The 21,471-nt window shown below is 41.3% G+C and overlaps 2 protein-coding genes across 2 annotated transcripts; both read left to right on the top strand.

Annotated features, from left to right (window-relative positions):
- The first annotated feature begins 5,928 nt into the window (after positions 1-5,928).
- On the top strand, positions 5,929-7,348 carry LOC133738455 (24-methylenesterol C-methyltransferase 2). The gene has a single exon (XM_062166006.1). It carries the CDS (start codon positions 6,028-6,030, stop codon positions 7,093-7,095), a length of 1,068 nt encoding a protein of 355 aa, XP_062021990.1. The 5' UTR covers positions 5,929-6,027; the 3' UTR covers positions 7,096-7,348.
- Positions 7,349-16,329: 8,981 nt separating this feature from the next.
- LOC133740385 (thioredoxin-like protein CDSP32, chloroplastic) lies at positions 16,330-17,489 on the top strand. The gene has a single exon (XM_062168336.1). It carries the CDS (start codon positions 16,396-16,398, stop codon positions 17,368-17,370), a length of 975 nt encoding a protein of 324 aa, XP_062024320.1. The 5' UTR covers positions 16,330-16,395; the 3' UTR covers positions 17,371-17,489.
- Positions 17,490-21,471: the final 3,982 nt, after the last annotated feature.

The raw sequence follows: 21,471 nt of genomic DNA, 5'->3' as shown, positions 1-21,471 counted from the left end.
AAAATTAAGTTTGAAATTAATGAGGAATATTGCCTAAAAGGAACAAAGTGCTGAGGTGAAGCAAAGGATGCGTGGCTTGTAAGTTCCCCTCTCAAGGAAAAGGGACCCCATTTATTTCTTTTCATGCGTGTGAATTGTAATTACGCTTTGACGCGTGCAAGTCTGATTGATCATCTACTCCCACACCTTTCAATTTTAAATTTGCTAAACAGTTTCTATCCAAGACTCCAAGTTGTTTTCACTTTGAATTTCTGAAAATAAGAGTTTAATTTATTTCAACTAATGAGTTGGTTTCATAGGTTGGGACTTGGGATTAGATTTGTTAATTTAATCTCATGTTGGGCAAGGCACCAGACCCATGTCGGATTGGGTTGGAGCTGGAGAAAAATTTTGATCGAAGGAAATATGAAGCAAAGCTAGGCCTGATTTAAGATCCCATTAGCCCAGTTACAACTAATGGCCTTATAGCCCGATAACTTCGGAGCCCAAAGAGTCTTCTCCAAAACAAATTTGTTTTAAATTCTCACAAAAAAAAAACTAAATTATCAATCACACTGTCCTAAATTCTAGTACTTTATTGACCAAGCACTCTTTTTATTTTATTTTGAAAGAGGTGCGAGTACTCTCAAATTTGATTAATGAAACTATAATATAATAGAGAGACGTTATGCATAAATCCTGAAAAACAATAAGTGAAGAGAGAATGCCTCGACTCCTCAATAATAGCATGTAAAGATTATTTTAGTGGTCACTTCATTTGCTTTACAGTAATAGTGATACGTTAGAAAAAGAAGGCTCAGACAAAGCCGTAGACAATCAACACAACTTCCTATTATGTTGTCAACTACAAACTTTGATAACACTTTATTTCATCTTACCTTTGGATTGCATACATATGATATAACAGTTCACCACCATTCTACAACAAACAAGACACCAAGTAACCAAAACTCCTTACAAGAACTTAAAACTCTCTAGTTTAGATCATGAACACTACAAGTTTGACTTATAGTGTTTGAGATCTAAAAAAGTCGGTACATTTCAAAAAATTGAACCTTTTATTCGGACCAGATAAATTTTAGACCCCACAAGCACTAATACAAGTTGTAGATGGTGTGGAAAAGTTCTTGAAGGTAAAATCTACTGTATTACAATAATTGAAAATACCAGATGGAACAAATATTTGAAATAACTTTATGTATAGGAATTTATTCAAAAGAAATGCGATACATAACACGGAGATTTGCTAACGCAGTGTAAACCTCTCCACTGAGGAAACTTCACTGCGTGGCTTTTAACGTAGCCAACACGAAAATGCAATCCAATATGAATCACTAGGGTTTACAGAATACAAGTAGTGTTGTTCTTAACAAACACTATCACTTAGCAACACATGCTAACTTGTTTTACAACTGTTCTAACTCTTAATACAACATTCTAGATAATCAACCTTCAACCTTTCTTGCTCTCAATTAAATCACGATCTTGAGAATAAATATGAATGATTTTGCAATGGAATACATGAAACACATAAAAAGGGTTTTTCAGAAAAACAATATGAGCAACTCTAGTGGTTCAATTTAGAGCAATTTTATGCAATCAAAAACCCCACAACAAACTTTCGTTTAGAGACCTTTTATAAGGGAGAAACTCTCCCCCTCAATCAAATCTTTTCTTAATAATTAATTAAGAAAAATATGGAAAGGTTTAAAACTATTTTTGAATGTACAATCGAAACTTTCCTAACCAAGATCTCAAATTGATATGCATGTTGAAAACCTCTTTAATGCATAAACGATTATTGAATCAAATTAACTGATATGCATATCAATCAAAAATCATCAAAAAGATATGAAATCAAAACATATTAAACTCAAGATCAGTGACTCGATTTGGCCTAATCTTTTCTTCAAGATCCGATCCTATATCTTTCTCTTTGTTTCCTTGACGCTCCGGTTTCCTTGTGACAAAGGGAAATCATGTATTGAATGGTGAAAAGTCCAAAATACTTACAATAATGGTTCAAATATATGAAATGCACATAACTTGGCTATTCCCAAGGGTAGAAAATCAATATCCAATCAAACATAGGTGTAAAAAATCTATGAAATTGAAAGAGAAATAACGATTTATGTATCCAAAACAATATAGAACACAAAAAAAAAAAAAAAAAAAAAAAAGGGAGAGATACTCCTTTAGATTTGCATCGCTGTTAATTAAGTGTGACTTAATCCTATCACTTGCATCACTCCTTTAGTTGGAGTCTGGAGGCTTGCAGTGAGCTAAAATATGCTCTAAGCTGGTGATTCTCTGCGACTATATGTCTGGATCGGATCATAAGATTCTTGTGCGCGATCAAATTAAAAAATATGTCTGCGTATCACACATGCTTAATTAGATATCTACAAATATTTATTATTCTTGCTGCAAGTTTTGGTTTAATTTATTTAGGGGAAATGATCATTTACCCAATTTCAGCTTAAAAATTGCCCACTTGCTCCACTAACAGTTTTTTAACCACATTTACCCAAACACTCTAAGAGATTATTTCCCTAATACCCAATTAATTCTTTTTTTATTCTTTTTATTTATTTTTGGGACTTTTTTGCCCTCTCCTTCTTTCTCACTTAGAGAGAAAAGTCATCCTCCACCTTGCGGTGCTCCGGTGACCAGTGGCCGGCCGCGGACTCCGACAACCGATGATCTGAATCCCGAATCCGGCTACCGGACCGGTAACCGGATTCCTGCAGCCGAGTTTATTGCCCCCTAATAATACCCAGTAATCATATTATTGTCCCCCAATAGTCATATTATTGCCCCCTAATAATACCCAGTAATCATATTATTGCCCCCAGTAATCATATTATTGATCCCTAATAATCGTGTTATTGCCCCCCAATAATCGTATTATTGCCAACCCCCTAATAATACCTAATAATCATATTATTGCCCCCCAGTAATCATATCATTGACCCCCAATAATCTTATTATTGCCCCCCAATAATCGTGTTAATGCCCCCCAATAATCGTATTATTGCCAACACATATACAACACAAGTTGAATTGTAAACAAACAATGAAAATAAAAAGAAATGATTTGGGCACCCAGAAAGCTCGTCGACCGGAATCGATTGACTGTATAGGCTTCTTCGTCGAGGCCCAATTGTTCTTCACCGCTTCGGAACCGGACCAAGATTCCTATCGAAAAAGCTCTGACGCTCCGGCCAAACTCCAGTATTGAAAACCCCGATGATGACGTCAGAGCTGTAGTCTGATTCCTACCACAACCCCTTCTGGTTTCTCAAGCCCAGGAACTGCGGCGAGCGGGTGGTGTGGAGCTGGCGGCTGCGGTCTTCGAAGACGTGGAGAACGGCAGGGTGTTGGCTGAGGGAGGCAACTTGGTCGGAGGTGAGAGTTGCAAAGAAGCCATGGAAAACGGTGTCGTATACGTTGAGGATTTAGGTGGGTCGGCGAACTCCGATGTGTACCAGTGGTAATGGGACGCAGACATGGAGAGAGAGAGAGAGAGGGGTCTGTGGTCAACATATCGCCGACCGGAGGCGATGAGGGGGAGGAGAGAGAAAATAGATCGAAGAGAGAGAGTCTGAGAGAGAGGGAGTCTGAGAGAGAGAGATGTAATTTATTAATTAAAATAGGGGCAAAACTGTCAATGAATGTTAGATTGGGTAAATGGGGTTAAAAAACTCTTAGTGGAGTAAGTGAGCAATTTTTAGCCTAAAATCGGGTAAGTGGTCACAGCCCCATTTATTTATTATGTAATATTGGAAAAATTTGAACTCCCTAGGGCTAATTCAAAGGCCTCGTCTGATTTGCGCTGAATTGAAGAATTAGGAAAAGAAACTTAATCATTTATTGTATTTCTGATGCAAAAGGAAAGGAGAATGAAGAGGAAATAAGGAAAAATGATTCATTCCACACCCCCAATGGAAAAATGTTTTTTCTTGTATTTACTATTCACATCTCGTTCTTTTATTATATTAGTTATAAATATTTTAACAATTTTCTTGATAACTTTTTTTATGTCACCAAACATTTGAATGGAAAGTGGATAAGAAATTTAATTTCTCATCCAAGAGGGAAGACAAAGAACTTACTTTCTTTTCCACGAACAAAATAAATACGAAGGGAAATCAATCATACATTTGATATTATGAAACTATATAGAGCCAAGTTTCCATTTCTCCACATTTTGATACTGTGCAAAAACATAGCTTAACTTAAAAGGCACAAAGCTTTTATTAGTTATCTTTTCACTAACAAAAGCTAATGATCTCTTTCTGTCTTGCATTTTCAAGTTAGGAATAGAAATACATATAATTTTCCAGTAATTTAAAATTGTGGGTTTGAATTACGTATTGTTATTATTGTTGTTGTTGTTGAAATGAGTAGTGATAATATCTATGTGGTTTTAATAGTTTCACAAGCGTAAATACACATTCAAACAACTTTATTGAACAACTATTTCAATAATTACAACGTCCTGGAAATCCTCGTTCCTTACGTGGCATACTTAACCAACAACTTTAATTTTTACAAAATATTTACACTGACCCAAAGCTATTGACCTCTTTTTATCTTGCATTTTTCAAGTTATGATATAATATTTCAGTACTTTAAAACCGTGGATTTGAATTACGTATTCTTGTTAAACTGGGTAATGATAATATATGTTGTTTGAATAGTCTCACAAGCATAGATACAAAATGTATTGAACAGTTGTTTTAATAATTTCAACGTCTTGGAATCTTACTTTTCTTATCCTTATTCATTGATACTAAACCAACGACGTTAATTTACCAACTTTAACGTCTGTCATATACTGACATCCATTAATATGTCAACCATACATTCATCTCTTATTTCACACAAGAGCGTCATATTTTTCCTATCTTGAACCGTCAATCAAACGCTCAACTTTTAAATCACATTCAAAAGTATTGTAGTTTAAATTTGAAAATCCAGTTTGATTTATCCCATTTATAGGTTACTTCTTATATTGAATAAATAATTTTTGAAGTGAACCTAATCTATACTTTTATTAAGAGAAGAGGTTTTGTTAGCCAAAACAGAAAAAATGTTTCAAAATGACCTTGTAATATTAAAAAACTTTACAACTCATAAATTAGATAGGGGTAATATAGTTAAATTAAAAAATAAACAGAAAATAGGAAAAAGAAAAAAAATGGTGAAAGTGAAACAAATAAGAACTTGAAAAAAACTACCCACTTATATGAAAAACTACCCACTCTTATAACAAAAAAAAAAATCAATATTCACACACATAGTGTGTGAGGCCCATCTAATTAAATTTAACGCATCATTATCATTGTATTGTATATTAATAAATAATGCAAATTGTAATTTATACAAAAGCCGAATATAAGTTCAGTAACTATTAAATGATTGCTCTTAAACACTTATTACTCAAGTACAAATTCAAGATGAACATGGAGAGTAAGCATAAATTCTCCAAATTAAAAAATGACGGTCGACAATTTCTCTGGTTCCAAGTGAATGAACAGAAAACTTTTTTTTTGGGTATGCATTTCAAAAGCCCCATATCTTCGTAAAGCCTCTGGAAAATCAAGTATTTTCTATTTCCTTAAATTAAGCCCAGTAGAAACCTCAGATCATTTGGCAACAACGTACATCACCCCTAATTTCTGTGGAAGAGTTTCTTGTAAAAGTTTTTTATTTTTTATTTTTATGGGATGTTCCCCAAGGGACGGTTTTTTGTTTTTTGCTTTATACTACTCAAAATTATACGAGTGAACTGAAAGAGTATTTTGGAGCGCAGGCCTTTTGTCTTCATCCAAATTGAATTTTTGACACCCGGAATCACGCACAAACCTACGCGCGTGATAAATAAATAAAACATAAAACCCCAATTAGTAGCCAGCAGGATTTTTATTAGAGGACTATATTTCTCCTTCTCCCACTACCACTCCATTTATTCCCTCCCTCTTCTTCTCCACTCAACTCTTCCATCTCTCAAAGAAAAGTCCAATGGACTCTCTGACCCTCTTCTGTACTGGTGCTCTCCTTGCCGGTGGGCTCTACTGGTTCGTCTGCATTCTCGGCCCAGCCGAGCGACAAGGCAAGCGGGCCGCAGATCTCTCCGGCGGCTCCATCTCTGCCGAAAAAGTCCAAGACAGTTACAACCAGTACTGGTCTTTCTTCCGTCGCCCTAAACAGATCGAAGAATCCGAGAAAGTCCCGGACTTCGTCGACACCTTTTACAACCTTGTCACCGATATTTACGAGTGGGGTTGGGGCCAGTCCTTCCACTTCTCCCCCTCGGTCGCCGGAAAATCCCACAAGGATGCCACGCGCCTCCACGAGGAGATGGCCGTCGATCTCATTAACGTCAAACCCGGAGACCGAATCCTCGACGTCGGATGCGGCGTTGGCGGGCCGATGCGCGCGATTGCAGCCCACTCTCGCGCGAACGTCGTGGGGATCACAATCAACGAGTACCAGGTGAAGAGGGCGCGTCTGCACAACAAGAAGGCCGGGCTCGACTCCCTCTGCGAAGTCGTGTGCGGTAACTTTCTGGAGATGCCGTTCCCGGAGAACAGCTTCGACGGCGCGTACTCGATCGAGGCGACGTGCCACGCGCCGAAGCTGGAGGAGGTGTACGCCGAGATCTTCAGGGTTCTGAAGCCTGGAGCGCTGTACGTTTCGTACGAGTGGGTGACGACAGACAAGTACAACGGTGACGATGCGGAACACAGGGAGGTGATTCAGGGGATCGAGAGAGGCGACGCCTTGCCGGGGCTGAGGACCCACGTGGACATCGCCGAGGCGGCGAAGAAGGTAGGGTTTGAAGTGGTGAAGGAGAAGGATCTGGCAAAGCCGCCGAGCGAGCCGTGGTGGACTAGGTTGAAGATGGGCAGGATCGCCTACTGGCGCAACCACATTCTAGTTACCGTGCTCTCCTTCTTGGGAATTGCACCAAAAGGAACGGTGGATGTTCACGAGATGCTGTTTGTCACCGCTGACTATTTGACTAGAGGCGGAGAGACCGGAATCTTCACTCCGATGCATATGATCCTCTGCCGGAAGCCGGAATAATCTTCTTGTGATGGTGTCACCGGTCCAACCCCCTGTTATTTTAGTCCCTTTTTATTATTGTTTTCGGTTTTAATCGTCTTCGGTGGACTCTTTTTTTTCTTTTTCTTTTTTTCCTTTTCTCTTTTTGTTATTTTGACCGTCTAATTTATTGCCCCTCATGTATTTCTTTTTGAATTTCGTGATTAGGATCTTCGCTTTCTTCACATTCTAATGTTCTGGGAGTAATAATGTAATATTTTGGTAGTTTTGTGTCTGTGATGTATCTGGACGCGATCTAATCTGTACCACATGTTTCGAATCTATCTCTTTTTGGTAAATAAAAAAAAAAAAAAAGGAATCCGTCTTCTTTTGTTAAATTATTAACAATTAATCTGAGACCATTATCTTTTGGTAAATTATTAATAATTGATCTGAGACCATTATCTTGATACAGTTGGAATTGTGTTTCCCATTTGGTGCTTGTCACAATTGTTGGCATCGTGGATATCGCATGTCATGTTTCCTAGACAGCAGAAAAAAACATAAAGAATCAAATCTGTCCGGAAGTTTCGTCCGCGACTAATTTTTAAAACTTCGGGGTCGGTTCACATTTGTTCAAATAGAGAGGAAAGATCAAAGATGTAATCCCCGTCAGGAAGCTAGGCTAATTGAGGTAGAATTAATGTAGGGCAGAAGTTCGGTTCTCTTCCACTGCCAATGTAATGTAATGTAACGTAAAAATAAACGGCTACGATGAATGGCTTAGGGTTAAGGACCTAAGGTGTAGGGAATAATGAGTGGAAGTGAGAACATGTGATACACCATGTGAGGTTAGGTAGCGATCACTGTGTCTTGTTCTTACCTGTGAGTTAGTTAGTTTGAGTTTGAGATGGAAGTGAGAAGGCGCCAAATGAATAAGTGTTGGCGTTTGTTAAGTTTGTGTGTCATGTTGTGCGTGGGTTTTAGCCAAAGGCCTTGAAACATGCCGACAGATGGTGTCGTCCACTGGGGTTTGGATCTCTCACTGATTGCTTTCTTTGTTCTCCACTCCTCTGTTTCGATGTTCGCCATCTGTAAATGTCTGTTTTTTTTTTTTTTTAATGTCTCTGCCACCCTGTAACTTGCAACATATTAACTAATTTTTTTGCTATACAGGTAATGTTAAATATTTACGTATATGTTATGCCAGTTTTAGGGTAGGTGGCAAGAGATCTGAGATTTAATCTGAATAATCTGATTGATGTGTAGACTTTCAGGTGCCACAGCAGTCCAAGAACTATAATGAACCTTTGTTTGATGGAGCAAGAAAAAAAAACTAAATAATAGACTTACAGGTGAAAAATAATATGCGGGCTTCTCCTGAACTGGGAAGGGTATTGATGAGTGAGTCAAGTGAAAGGACCTGAAAGATTGTGATTACTGAATTGGCAGGGGCATCTACACTTTTCTGATTGATGAGTGCCCATGTCAAGCATGAAATGATATATTTGAATTAAAATCCACTACTTGTCACATCATTATAATGCCTTCTGATTGATTTTCACCTTGGAACCATTTCAGATTTTTTGTGTCTTTGGAGTTTTGTAGACTTTCTTAATAAGAAAATATTGTAGATATTTTTGACTTGAATTCTTCCAGTGCATTCATTAGAAAGTGATACATTCATGGATATGGCTATGAATACCATATGACTATGAATACTAGTGTTGCTCCATGTGGAAACACTCATTTTTTCTTTGAACTAACTTTTCGAGTAAACCTCTTGTTGTTTCTAGTCAGTCACATATTCATTGAAGGGCTACGATGATTAGCTTTTAGGCTCGTTAGGTTAGTCCAAATAATGAGTGACAGTGGATAATTTAAGGGATCAATTCACTCTAATATAACAAAAATAGAGAAAATACTATGCCTAGATAAGTGCTCTAGTATATGTATGCTTGGAAATCCACTAGGTTTTATCCAGGCCCAACTCTAATGAGAGAATATTTAGTACATTGATGTACACTTGCACTAATAAGAATGAAGGGCTAGATAACATCAAGTTTATTTTTTTAATTATTTAAAAAAATTGTTTATTGTTTTAGGGAATCAGAAGTTGAGATAAAATCGCTGTGTATTCTCATTGATAATAGGGGCCTCTATATATAGAGGATTACAATACATAGAGTCTGAATCATACAAGGAAATATAATCTCTAGATTCTTCTAATTAAACCCTATTACCACTAGGTCAAGTAACCTAGAGTTTGGGCTAAACACAGATTAGGGTTTTACTTGAACACTCCCTCTTGTGTTGCCCAAACGCGGTGTCTCTCTCGTTGCCTCGTTAAAAACCTTGCCGAGTAACAAAAACCCAGTGGGACAAAAATAACATCGGTCGAAGGGGAAAAAGAGCACAACACACCCTTCACGTTTCGAGGTGAACATGTAGACATCTCCCCCTGATGTCTGCGCCTCCCCCTGATGACTACGATCATGGGAGTTCAGATAATTTTCGCAAGCCAATTCTTGCCACATATTTCTCGAATGTGGATTTGGGCAATGACTTAGTAAACAAGTCTGCCTCATTGTCCTCAGATCGAACCTGGTTCACTTTGATCTTGAGGAGCTTCTGTTGTTGCTGATTGTAGAAGAATTTGGGCGATATATGCTTGGTGTTGTCGCCTTTGATATAGCCATGCTTCATTTGTTCAATGCAAGCAGCATTATCCTCATAAATGCTTGTTGGCTCATCTGTGGTAGACTTCAAACCACAATTGCTTCGAACATGCGTAACTATGGATCGAAGCCATATACATTCACGAACTGCTTCGTGAAGAGCAATAATCTCTGCATGATTCGAAGAGGTAGCGACTAAGGTCTGCTTTGTAGACCTCCAAGATATCGCGGTCTTTCCCATGGTGAATACATAGCCAGTTTGGGAGCGACCTTTGTGTGGGTCAGAGAGGTACCCAGCATCAGCAAAACCTTCCAAAACACTTATATCGTTTTGGGATGGGGAGAGGGGACGCAGTCTACCATGTATGGCGTCCTTGACACTTGATGGGTCCGAATCCATCTTCTCTCTGTAGGGATAGAACAAGCCTATATCGATCGTACCACTTAGGTATCGAAAGATATCTTTAACACCAGTCCAATGGCGTCGTGTTGGCGCAGAGCTATATCTAGCTAGCAAGTTCACAGCGAATGAGATGTCCGGTCTTGTGCATTGTGCTAAGTACAATAATGCGCCTATTGCACTTAGGTAGGGCACTTCTGCCTCTAGCACTTATTGATCGTCATCTTTTGGACGAAATGGATCCTTCTTTGGACCAAGACTACGGACAACCATTGGGGTGCTTGAAGGCTTAATCTTGTCAGTATTGAAACGCCTAAGCATCTTTTGGGTATAAGCTGATTGATGAATCAGGATACCATCTCTACGGTGCTCAAGTTCTAAACTGAGGCAAAACCGTGTCTTCCCAAGATCTTTCATCTCAAACTCAGATTTCAAGTGTTCAGCGGTTTCCCTTAACTCTTTAACGGTGCCAATTATGTTCATGTCATCGACATAAACCGCTACTATTGCAAATCCGGAACTTGTCCTTTTTATGAACACACATGGGCATAGTTCATTGTTTACATATCCCTTACCAATCAAGTAGTGACTTATACGGTTATACCACATCCGTCTGGATTGTTTCAATCCATATAGTGAGCGTTTCAACTTTATAGCAAACGCGCTCCGTGGTTCAGAGCCACTTGATTTGGGTAACTGAATTCCATCTGGAATCTTCATATATATCTCTGTATCTAGATCCCCATATAGATACGCAGTAACCACATCCATAAGCTGCATGTTCAGTTTTTCGGAAACTACCAAACTGACAAGGTAGCGGAATGTTATGACATCCATTAAGGGAGAATAGGTCTCCACGTAGTCGATTCCAGGGCGTTGTGAGAAGCCTTGCGCCACAAGGCGAGCTTTGTACCTTACAATCTCGTTTCTCTCATTACGTTTTCTAACGAATACCCATTTGTGACCAACTGGTTTGGTGTTGGGTGATATTGGTACAACTTTTCCAAATACCTTTCTTTTCGCTAGAGAATCATGTTCTGCCTGAATCGCATCTTTCCATTTTGGCCAGTCAGCTCTACGTTGGCATTCATCAACGGAGCGTGGTTCGATGTCATCGGTCTCAATAATCTCAAGCGCTACTGAATACGCGAATACATCATCAATGATGATGGAGTTTCTTTCCCACGTCCCATGTACACTAGTGTAATTTACAGAGATCTCTACCTTATCAGGGATATGTTCTGACATTGAGGCGTCCCCCAATGATGTCTCTTGGACATAACCATAATCTGGAACATTCTCATGTGACGGATTTTGAGTATCGATGATCAAATGATTTGTTTGTGCCTCATTCGCTCTCTTTCTTGGGCGAGTATCCTTCGAACCAATTGGTCTACCGCGCTTCCTTGCGGGACCTGCGGCCATAGACGCCATATCATTGTCATACTGGGCAATGGCGCCATCTCCTGGTGTCACAGGAGTTGCGTGATGTCCATTATTCGGGACATCAATCCTTGCAGACACGTTTGCAGCAAGTATGTGTGATCTCGTCACTTTGGCAACATCAGAAAACGCATCAAGCAGAGTGTCTGCTACGTTCTGGAGCTCGATTATTCTTCGCACTTCAAGTTCGGACTGTGCGGTACGGGGATCGAGATGAGACATAGTGGGGACAGACCACGACAATCCCTGTCGTTCCTGTTGAAAGTATGTGTTCTTATCTTCCCCTAACGATGGGAAGATTGTCTCATCAAAGTGACAATCCGCAAATATAGCAGTAAAGAGATCGCCTGTCAAGGGTTCAAGATAACGGACGATGGTTGGGGATTCATATCCAACGTAAATGCCCGTTCGTCGTTGTGGACCTATCTTAGTACGCTGTGGCGGCGTAATAGGCACATAAATGGCGCACCCAAAAATGCGTAAGTGCGAGATATCAGGCTCGTACCCAGTCACTAGCTATAACGCAGAGTAAGATTGGGTTGCAGTGGGTCGTAGACGAATTAGCGTCGTTGCATGCAATATTGCATATCCCTAAGCAGAAACAGGGAGATTGGTGCGCATAACCAATGTCTGTGCTATCATCTGTAGTCGTTTGATAGCGGCTTCTGCGAGACCATTTTGGGTATGAACATGGGGAACTGGATGCTCTACATCAATCCCTAGTGACATGCAATAGTCATCGAACATTTTCGATGTAAACTCCCCAGCATTATCAAGTCGAATTGACTTAATTGGATGGTTAGGGTAGTGAGCCCGTAGACGGATAATCTAGGCAAGGAGTTTAGCATAAGCAGCATTTCGAGTGGACAACAGCGCGACATGTGACCAGCGTGTCGATGCATCAACCAATACCATAAAGTATTTAAAAGGTCCGCATGATGGTTGAATTGGTCCACAGATATCCCCTTGGATTCTCTGTAAGAACGGAGTGAGTATTTTAGGATCATTTGCGTAGGATGGTCTCGATCCTAATTTTCCGAATGAACAGGCTTTGCAAAATGAGCGAGGGGCCTTAGAAGCAACCAGTGAGGATTTTGGTTGGGCCTGAGCGTCTGTAGCGCTATTAGAAGTAAAACGTGTGACTACACCTCCTATCATGGCGTTGGAGCCATGTGAATTGGTGATTATGGCGTCATGGCCATTGGGAGGAACAACCATGGCATCATGCTCATGGTTGGCGCCTTTGGTGGTGTCATCACATGGGACTTTGGTGCCCCTATGACGCCCCAAGACGGCTGCAGCGCCGGATGCTGCAATTGTTGCGGTCTTGCTAAGTCCAGGAATCAATTTTTGATTCTTGCTTCTTCTCACTCTGAAGAATGGATGTCCGTGTGAGGTCTTTAGTATATGGAGCATCATATCACGACCAGGATGTCCTAGTCGGTCATGCCAAAGCCAATATGTGTCTGAATCCAAAAGATCTTCTATTATGACATGATTGGATTCAATAGGTCGAATTATAGTGACATAAAGTCCACTAGATTGACACATAAGCTTCTCTAAGATGCGCTTTCGTCCGCAATCATTAGAGGTAATGCAAAGGAACTCTTTTCCGTTCTCATTATGCGTTTCCGCATGGAATCCGTTGGCTCTTATATCTTTGAAGCTCAATAAGTTTTGATTTGCCTTAGGAGCGTAGAGAGCTTCAGTGACTTTAATCAAGGTGCCATTTGGCAATAGGAATTGGGTCATTCCATGTCCTTGAACTAAACCTGATGGCCCAGCCATCGTAGTCACAGAGGAATATGTAGGCAACATCTCTAAGAATAATTGCCTATGTCGTAGAATGGTGTGCGTAGTCGCACTATCCGCAAGACATTGAAGTTCATCCATTCCTAAAAGAAAAGCTCATAATTAAAAAGGAGTCATAAAGAAAAGAACTCAACTTTTAATAAGCCAAACGGAATTACATCATTGTTTCTTTGACCAAAGAAAATCTAATCCAATAAACTAGCTAATGCAAAATAATGGTAGTCATCTAACTCCTTTAAGTAATTCCAATGTAAATGTAACCAGGTGAGTAGAGAGATGTCGGTGGAGCAAAGCTCGCTTAAGTACCACTTATCTCAAAACCTTCCTAGACATCACACTTACATTGAATACGCCTACTTTGAAGAAAGACTAATACCATTGGCATCTACTACAAAATAGTATGGCAATTGCCTACATCTCTTGGAAAATAAAAAGACTTAATCAAAATCGCCAGTTTCTGGGTTTTGATCCTTGTAGTCTTCCACCCTTAGATCGAGATCGCCATCTTGATCTTCTTGTTCCATGTAATTTGCTTTCCTTGCTTCACGATACATCTTGTATGCGTTTGCAACATTCTGGGGTGCTTTACATGCTTTGGCCCAATGTTCAGTTGATCCACATCGAAAACAAACATCTTTATGGTCAGACTCCCTTGATCGAGACACCTTTGGGGCGCTGTTTGGACGACCATTGCTCTTGGTGGCGTTACCACCATGGTCGGAGGCTCCGCCTCTCACTCTCTTCACACGTTGACCTCCACGGTTCCGTGCACGTCTTTCTAGGCGATTTCCTTTCTCTTTAGGGCGAGAATATGGACCAGAACGTCCAGAATTGTCCCTACTCTTAGGGTTTCGCTCCTTGCATCCTCCCTTGGGGGCGCAACTATAGTTAGACTCCAGAATAGACTTAGTTCCCACGGGTCTAGCATTATAGTTCTTCACAAGAATATTGTCGTGCTTTTCAGCTACGTTCATGGCGCCAATGAGCTTATGAAACCTTGTGATACGTCCTGCATTCACATCAATCCGATAATTCCTTGAAATCATCAGGGCAGAGACGGGGAAGGTAGAGAGAGTCTTCTCGATCAACATCGTATCAGTTATGGCTTGGCCACAAAACTCCATCAGAGACTTGATACGAAGGGCTTCCGAGTTATAATCAAGTACAGACTTGAAATCACAAAAGCGGAGGCTATGCCATCGCACTTCTAAATCAGGAAGCAGGGAGTCACGAACGTTGCCAAGTCGCTGCTCAAGTTCAACCCATAGCTTTCTTGGGTCCTCCTCATTGAGGTATTCACTTTGGAGACCGTCATTCATGTGCCTTGTCATGAGAATGATGGCTTTAGCGTGTTTTGCTTCAATAGCAGTAGCTTGCTCAACGGAGAGCACGTTCTGACTAGGCTCTTGGATGGCTCCCAGAAGTCCATCAGCCTTAAGATGTTGACGCACATCTCGGACCCACCTATGGTATCCTGCGCCAGTTGTCTCCAGTGGAACAAAGTTCAACTTGTTCAGGTTACTCATCCTGAAAAACAACACAAGATTATGGTTAGTTTCGGAGCGAAAAAAGTTACCACGAAAAACTATTAAATTTTTGAGCGTAGTCGCTTCCAAGAAATTAGGGATTTTCTGAGCGTAGTCGCTTCCAAGAAAGTCTGTGTCCAATAGGGGTTTTGGATTAGATCGAAACAACGATGTATGTGGTCGATCGTTTTCTTCTCAACAAACTCTAAGTTTGGAGGACTCTACAAGCTCCAAGCTTGGAGTGAGCACGAACCCCCACAGTTATGTTTTTTGGTCTCCCCCCTATGAAGAAGAAATGGGGGGTAGAAGAAGGGAGGTTGCAAGTCCCCAAGAAAAAGAAGAAAAGAATGAAAACTTCAAAAATGAGAATTTTTAGAAAAGTTTACCTCTTAGAATAGCAGAGCTATTGATGCGGTGCTCTGTAGGCGGTGTCGAGGGGTTGCGGGGTCGTGGTGTCGCGGGGTCGCAGATGTCACAAAGTTGCTAGCGTCGCGGTGTCGCGGGGTCGCGGATGTCACGGAGTTGCTAGCGTCGCGGTGTCGCGGGGTCGCGTTGACGCTGGTTTCGCGGGGTCGTGGTGTCGTGCGAGGGCAGAAGGCAAGCAATGCTTGCAGGCGCTGTAGGGGCAGCGAGGCTAATCTGGTAGGATTAGCGTTGAGTTGCGACGCGGGGGCAGTAGTAGCGCAGGCAAGGCTAATCTGGTGAAGCTTGATCAATTTCTGAGGTTTTGGTTTCTAAAGCTAGGGTTAGGGCCCGTGCTGATAACGTGTTTTAGGGAATCAGAAGTTGAGATAAAATCGCTGTGTATTCTCATTGATAATAGGGGCCTCTATATATAGAGGATTACAATACATAGAGTCTGAATCATACAAGGAAAGATAATCTCTAGATTCTTTTAATTAAACCCTATTACCACTAGGTCAAGTAACCTAGAGTTTGAGCTAAACACAAATTAGGGTTTTACTTGAACATTTATAAAATATTAACAGCTGAAATCTGCTGGTTAATTTACACCGTCGGTCCATAGAAGAATTTTTCAACTCTAATTAAATTTTGAAGTAGACCTTGCTAAAGGTGGTCTTCTTTTGATCAATCACAATCCAGCCCTGCCAATAAACCAAAACTTACAATTTCTGTGTAGGACAAGAATCCTACTTGCTTTCTGTGAATGCAACTCATGGAGAAAATATCAGGTCTTTTGTTGAATTTTCAACAAATTCATTCGGCTTTTCTGTACAAAAAGAAGCCCACATGTTTTTGTAGATATTAAACGTGTGTTTTGGGCTAACGCGAACTTGAACTGATATTATGGGCTTTGCGTGATGTAAAGAGGAGATGAAACTGAATATACTATAAAAATATCCCAATATACCCCCAAAGATACCACATATTTTTATGTCAATGGATGACAATCATGACATGAACCACAAGCAAAACGAGTGGCTGTGGACTTTAGCCACTGCAGATTTCAAGATAATTCTCAATGCTTCCTCATACCACTCTCCACTGTACTTCTCTCTACACTCATAGCTTCAAGTTCCCTCTTAGCTTCAGATCAATGGCGACCATCACAAATTTCGTAGCCAAACCACCTTTATCTCTATCTTCAATCCCCAAAGCCAGCTCTCTTTACCACCACCGGTCCTTCTTATCCTCAGTCACCAAACTCAAACCTCTAGCAACAAAACTAGAAGCCAAACAAGCCCGCTTCAACTTCACCACAAAGGCCACGGCCGCCCCGGGCACTAAGAAAGTGGGGAGCGATGAGAGAGTAGTACGAGTCCACAGCATAGCGGAATTCGATGAAGCGCTTCAATCGGCAAAGAACAAGCTTGTGGTGGTCGAATTCGCCACCAGCCACAGCTCCGAGAGCAAGAAAATGTACCCCTTCATGGTTGATCTCAGCCGCACGTGTGGCGACGTGGAGTTCTTACTGGTGATGGGAGACGAAAACGAGAAGACCAGGGAGCTATGCAGGAGAGAAAAGATCGAGAAGGTTCCGCACTTCAGCTTCTACAAGAGCATGGAGAAGATTCACGAGGAGGAAGGCATAGACGGCAACCAGCTTGTCGGAGATGTGTTATATTACGGCGACAGCCATTCGGCGGTGGTGCAGTTACATAACCGAGAGGACGTTGAGAAGTTGATTCAAGATCACAAGGTTGACCATAAGCTGATTGTGCTTGACGTGGGGCTCAAGCATTGTGGGCCGTGCGTGAAGGTGTATCCGACGGTGGTTAAGCTGTCGAAGAGGATGGAGGATACGGTGGTGTTTGCGAGAATGAACGGCGATGAGAACGACAGCTGTCTGCAGTTCCTCAAGGACATGGAGGTGGTGGAGGTGCCGACGTTCTTGTTCATTAGGGATGGTGAGATCTGCGGAAGGTACGTGGGTTCTGGGAAGGGTGAGCTCATTGGTGAGATTCTGAGATACCAAGGAGTACGTGTCACTTACTAAGTTTGGATTTATTAGCAAACTACATTCACAAAATTTGGTCTTCTGAATTGTGACCATATATATACATGAATAGTAATGAGATTTGAATTAATGTAGAACCTACTAGTTGCGTTGCATTACTTTTCTCTTGTGTGGAAATGTCAAGGGAAGTTAACTAAGAAACCAACAGAAAAGTAGCTTGAGCAAGTTAGCAATTCAACAAGGTAGGTTGATGGTTAATCAGATAGAAATGAAAAATATTAGGCCCTTAGAAATTAGAAGTAGTGAATTAAAAAAAATGCCACTTATCATCGTTATTTCGTTTTTTTTTTTTTTAATCTATACTATAATTTAAAAGAACTCACTTTATCAACTAAAGACATACTTGATGAAATGTCATTTTTAAGAGAAAATAAAAAGCAACTGGGACAAATATGATTGCAGGCTGTTATATGTAGTCCCACAAAATTCAGGATATAGTTTCGATGCAGGCGTAATGGGCCGGTGACCCAGAGCATGATCCACCCAGACCGCCTAATGTGGTCTGTTAGAGTGAATAGATTCGGTCAAAGTTCTTCACCTATAATAACATAGATTGCAAAGAAGACTATATCTCACGGTTTTCAAATGACATAGATAGGTGCAAGAAATGCCACATTGGTTTAAAACCTTAAATTAAGATTTCCTAGTTCGATCAAACTAAGCGAGGTCTTGGACTAATGTAATCTTTCACAAATTATAAGCGAATCATTGCATTAAACTTTGGTAACTCAAGTAGTCATCTTTTGGCCCACTATACATAAAGAGAGAAAAGAGAGCATATGCTGCGTAAAAGAAGAAAAAGGAAAAAAGAGAAGCGTGAGAATTTTGGGAATCATTAGGGTTGCGGCGGCGATGGCAGACAACGAGGACGGCCGATCTACCTACAGGTCATAAGCAGCGGCTCCTTCCCCATGTACGTGATAGACGAGAAAAAGGGGACTTTGGAAAACGAAATCTCATCAAAATGGGGTAAGCAAAAGATTTCCGTGGTCCTCGAAAGTAAAAGGGACAGAATCAAACGGCTACCTTCTCCTCTGCTCGTCCTGATGAGGTCACTGATCTCATAGCAAGTCTTGTGGCCGTAAACTCCAAATTGTACCTGATGGGTGTGAGGCTTGGACTTATGGTCATGGACATGGCCGTAGAAGACGAAAACCAATGGCGATGGGTATCTCTTTGGAGCGGATATGAAAAGGGAACGCAGAACCCCCGACTTCTTGAAGCAGTGGCCGGCGAAGATGGCTGTATGTATGCTTTGAAAACTGATCGTACAATACACCGTATCCGTCATGATGATCATGATAATTATCCCCGCAGCCAGGTCGAGTTTATGGATCGACCATTCATGGAAGCGCCTCTTTGGTCTAACTAAGAATAGCAGTTACATGCAGATGAATGAAGGCATCTTTTGTTATGATCTGAAATCAGGCAGCTTCAACCTAGTTGAGAAGACTATAGCTCCTCCCCTTAAAGCAGTTATCCCTTACAACGAAAGGCACTTGTGTACTTACAAGTATTCCGAGGAGGGGCCGGAGGAGGAGGATCAGTGGGATAGAAAGTATGTTCCGGGCATATACGTTTATGATACTAAGCAGCACCAGTGGCTCCCTAGATCAGTACAAGGCCTCCCCACTGATGGGGTGATCCTTCCCCGTCCCGTTATTTCATGTGAACATCCAGGCGATTATGCATACTTGCTCCAAATAGGAACCCACCAGGGTTCTCCCAAGTTGGCTGTGGGAGTTGTAAACTATTTTTGGACCCCTCATTATCGGTCATTATTTTGGCGGTAAATATCGGTCATGAAGATGGCGATATATACAGTAATAAACACGCAATGATTACGATTATAAGTGCGCAATGAATAACAGTCGTAAATGCGCAATGAATGACCGTCGTAAGTATGCAATGATTAACTGTTATTAGTGCAGCAATAATTGTCATTATAAATGCACAAATAAATGCAGCCATAAAAGCATAAATAATGTCAGCTTGTCTTCCAAGTAAGTCATCTCCTATATAAAGACGGCCCGACGTCAAGGAAAATCATCTGATTCCAACTCTTTCTACTCCACTATTAAGAAACGTACTGACTTAGGCATCAGAGGGTTTTCTGCAGGTACCCCCCTCCTCCTCAAGCCGACGGTCAAACTTCTAGTCAACGCTCAAAGGAAGCTGTTCGATCGTTCTCGGTCTGCTCCCGCTCCAGTCCGCATTAATTGGTGAGTCAAAATCCTTTACGGAATTTATCGTCACCAACAAGTGGCGCCGTCTGTGGGAAGCACTTTTCTCTAAAAAGTGATGGCGGGAGCTGCACCATTAGAAATCTCATTTCTGTCACTAAGAACTAGGAGTGATGGAATACAAGCCCCGAAGTGACAAAAGTCTGGGTAACGTAGACTAGCGTTCTTTCCTTTAGTAATAATATTCTGATTTTTTTCTTTTATATTTGAAATATATTTGTGGTCAGTGTTGTTGAAATGTATGTGTAAGGCTGGTGGCCAGAGTAAATACCCAAGGCTGGTGGCCAAGGAGAATAAAATGTTGTTGATCAGATTCAAAGGGAAATGGGGGCAATTCCATGTCTCATGCTGAAAATGAATCTTCGCCTTGAGGAAAGAATTGAGGCGGCTAGAGCTCGAGGAAAGAATCGAGGCGACCAGGGCCCGAGGAAAGATTCAGGGCGACCATGGCCCGAGGAAAGATTAGGGGCGGCCAGGACGGCCAAGGCCTGAGGAAAGAATCGGGGTGGCTAGGGCCTGAGGAAAGAATCGGGGAGGCCAAGGCTCGAGGAAAGAATCGGGGCGGCCAAGGCTCGAGGAAAGAATCAGGACAGCCAGGGCTCGAGGAAAGAATCGGGACGGCCAGGGCTCGAGGAAATATTCGAGGCAAGATTCGAAACAGCCAGAGAATAGAAATTTCCTCTTAGGACGAGTGTCCAAAGAGAAAATTTGGGGGCATTGTGGAAGTGGTCAAATTCTGTTGGGCTTGCAATTAAGGCGATTAATTCTGTAGTTAGTATGGCGTTAAATTTCAGTCATGAATGTGGCGATTATTATGACAATAACTACGCACAATGATTACGATTATAAGTGCACAATGAATGACTATCATAAATACGCAATGAATGACGATCGTAAGTACGCAATGATTAACTATTATTAGTGCAGCAATAATTGTCATCATAAGTGTGTAAATAAATGCAGCCATAAAAGCAGAAATAATGACAGCTTGTTCCCCAAGTAAGTCATCGCCTATATAAAGGAGACTCGACGTCCAGGTAATCCATCTCATTTTGACTCTTCTTACTACACTACTAAGAAACGTACTGACTTAGATATTAGAGGGTTTTCTGCAGGTATTCCCCCCCCTCCTTGAGTCGACGGTCAAACTTCGAGTCAACGCTCAAAGGAAGCTTCTCGATCAATCATGGTCAGCTCCCGCTCCAGTCCACATTCATTGGTGAGTCAAACTCCTCTACGAAATTTTTCGTCACCAACTAGTGGCTCCGTCTGTGGGAAGCACTTTTCCTTAAAAAGTGATGGCGGGAGCTGCACCATTGGAAATCTCATTTCTGTCACTAAGGATTGGGAGTGAAGGAATACAAGCCCCAAAGTGACAAAACTCTGGGTAACGTAGACTAGCGTTCTTTCCTTTAGTAATCATATTCTGATTTTTTTCCTTTTATATTTGAAATATATTTGTGGTCAGTGTTGTTGAAATGTATGTGTAAGGCTGGTGGCCAAGGAGAATAAAATGTTGTTGATCAGATTCAAAGGGAAATGGGGGCAATTCTATGTCTCATGCTAAAAATGAATCTTCACCTTAAGGAAAGAATCGAGGCGGCCAGGGCCCGAGGAAAGAATCGAGGCGGCCAGGGCCCGAGGAAAGATTCAGGGCGGCTAGGGCCCGAGGAAAGATTTGGGGCGGCCAGGACGGCTAGGGCCAGAGGAAATAATCTGGGCGGTCAGGGCCTAAGGAAAGAATCAGGGCGGCCAGGGCTCGAGGAAAGAATCGGGACGGCCAGGGCTCGAGGAAATATTCGAGGCAAGATTCGAAATGGCCAGAGAATGGAAATTT

Source organism: Rosa rugosa, chromosome 3 (assembly GCF_958449725.1).
Source record: "Rosa rugosa chromosome 3, drRosRugo1.1, whole genome shotgun sequence".
Lineage (NCBI taxonomy): Eukaryota > Viridiplantae > Streptophyta > Magnoliopsida > Rosales > Rosaceae > Rosa > Rosa rugosa.
The sequence above is the reverse complement of the archived record's forward strand: the minus strand, read 5'-3'. Positions and strand labels throughout refer to the sequence as shown.

Excerpts from the sequence above, each read along its gene's own strand:
- LOC133738455 (XM_062166006.1), top strand. The coding sequence starts at position 6,028 with ATGGACTCTCTGACCCTCTTCTGTACTGGTGCTCTCCTTGCCGGTGGG.
- LOC133740385 (XM_062168336.1), top strand. The coding sequence starts at position 16,396 with ATGCTTCCTCATACCACTCTCCACTGTACTTCTCTCTACACTCATAGC.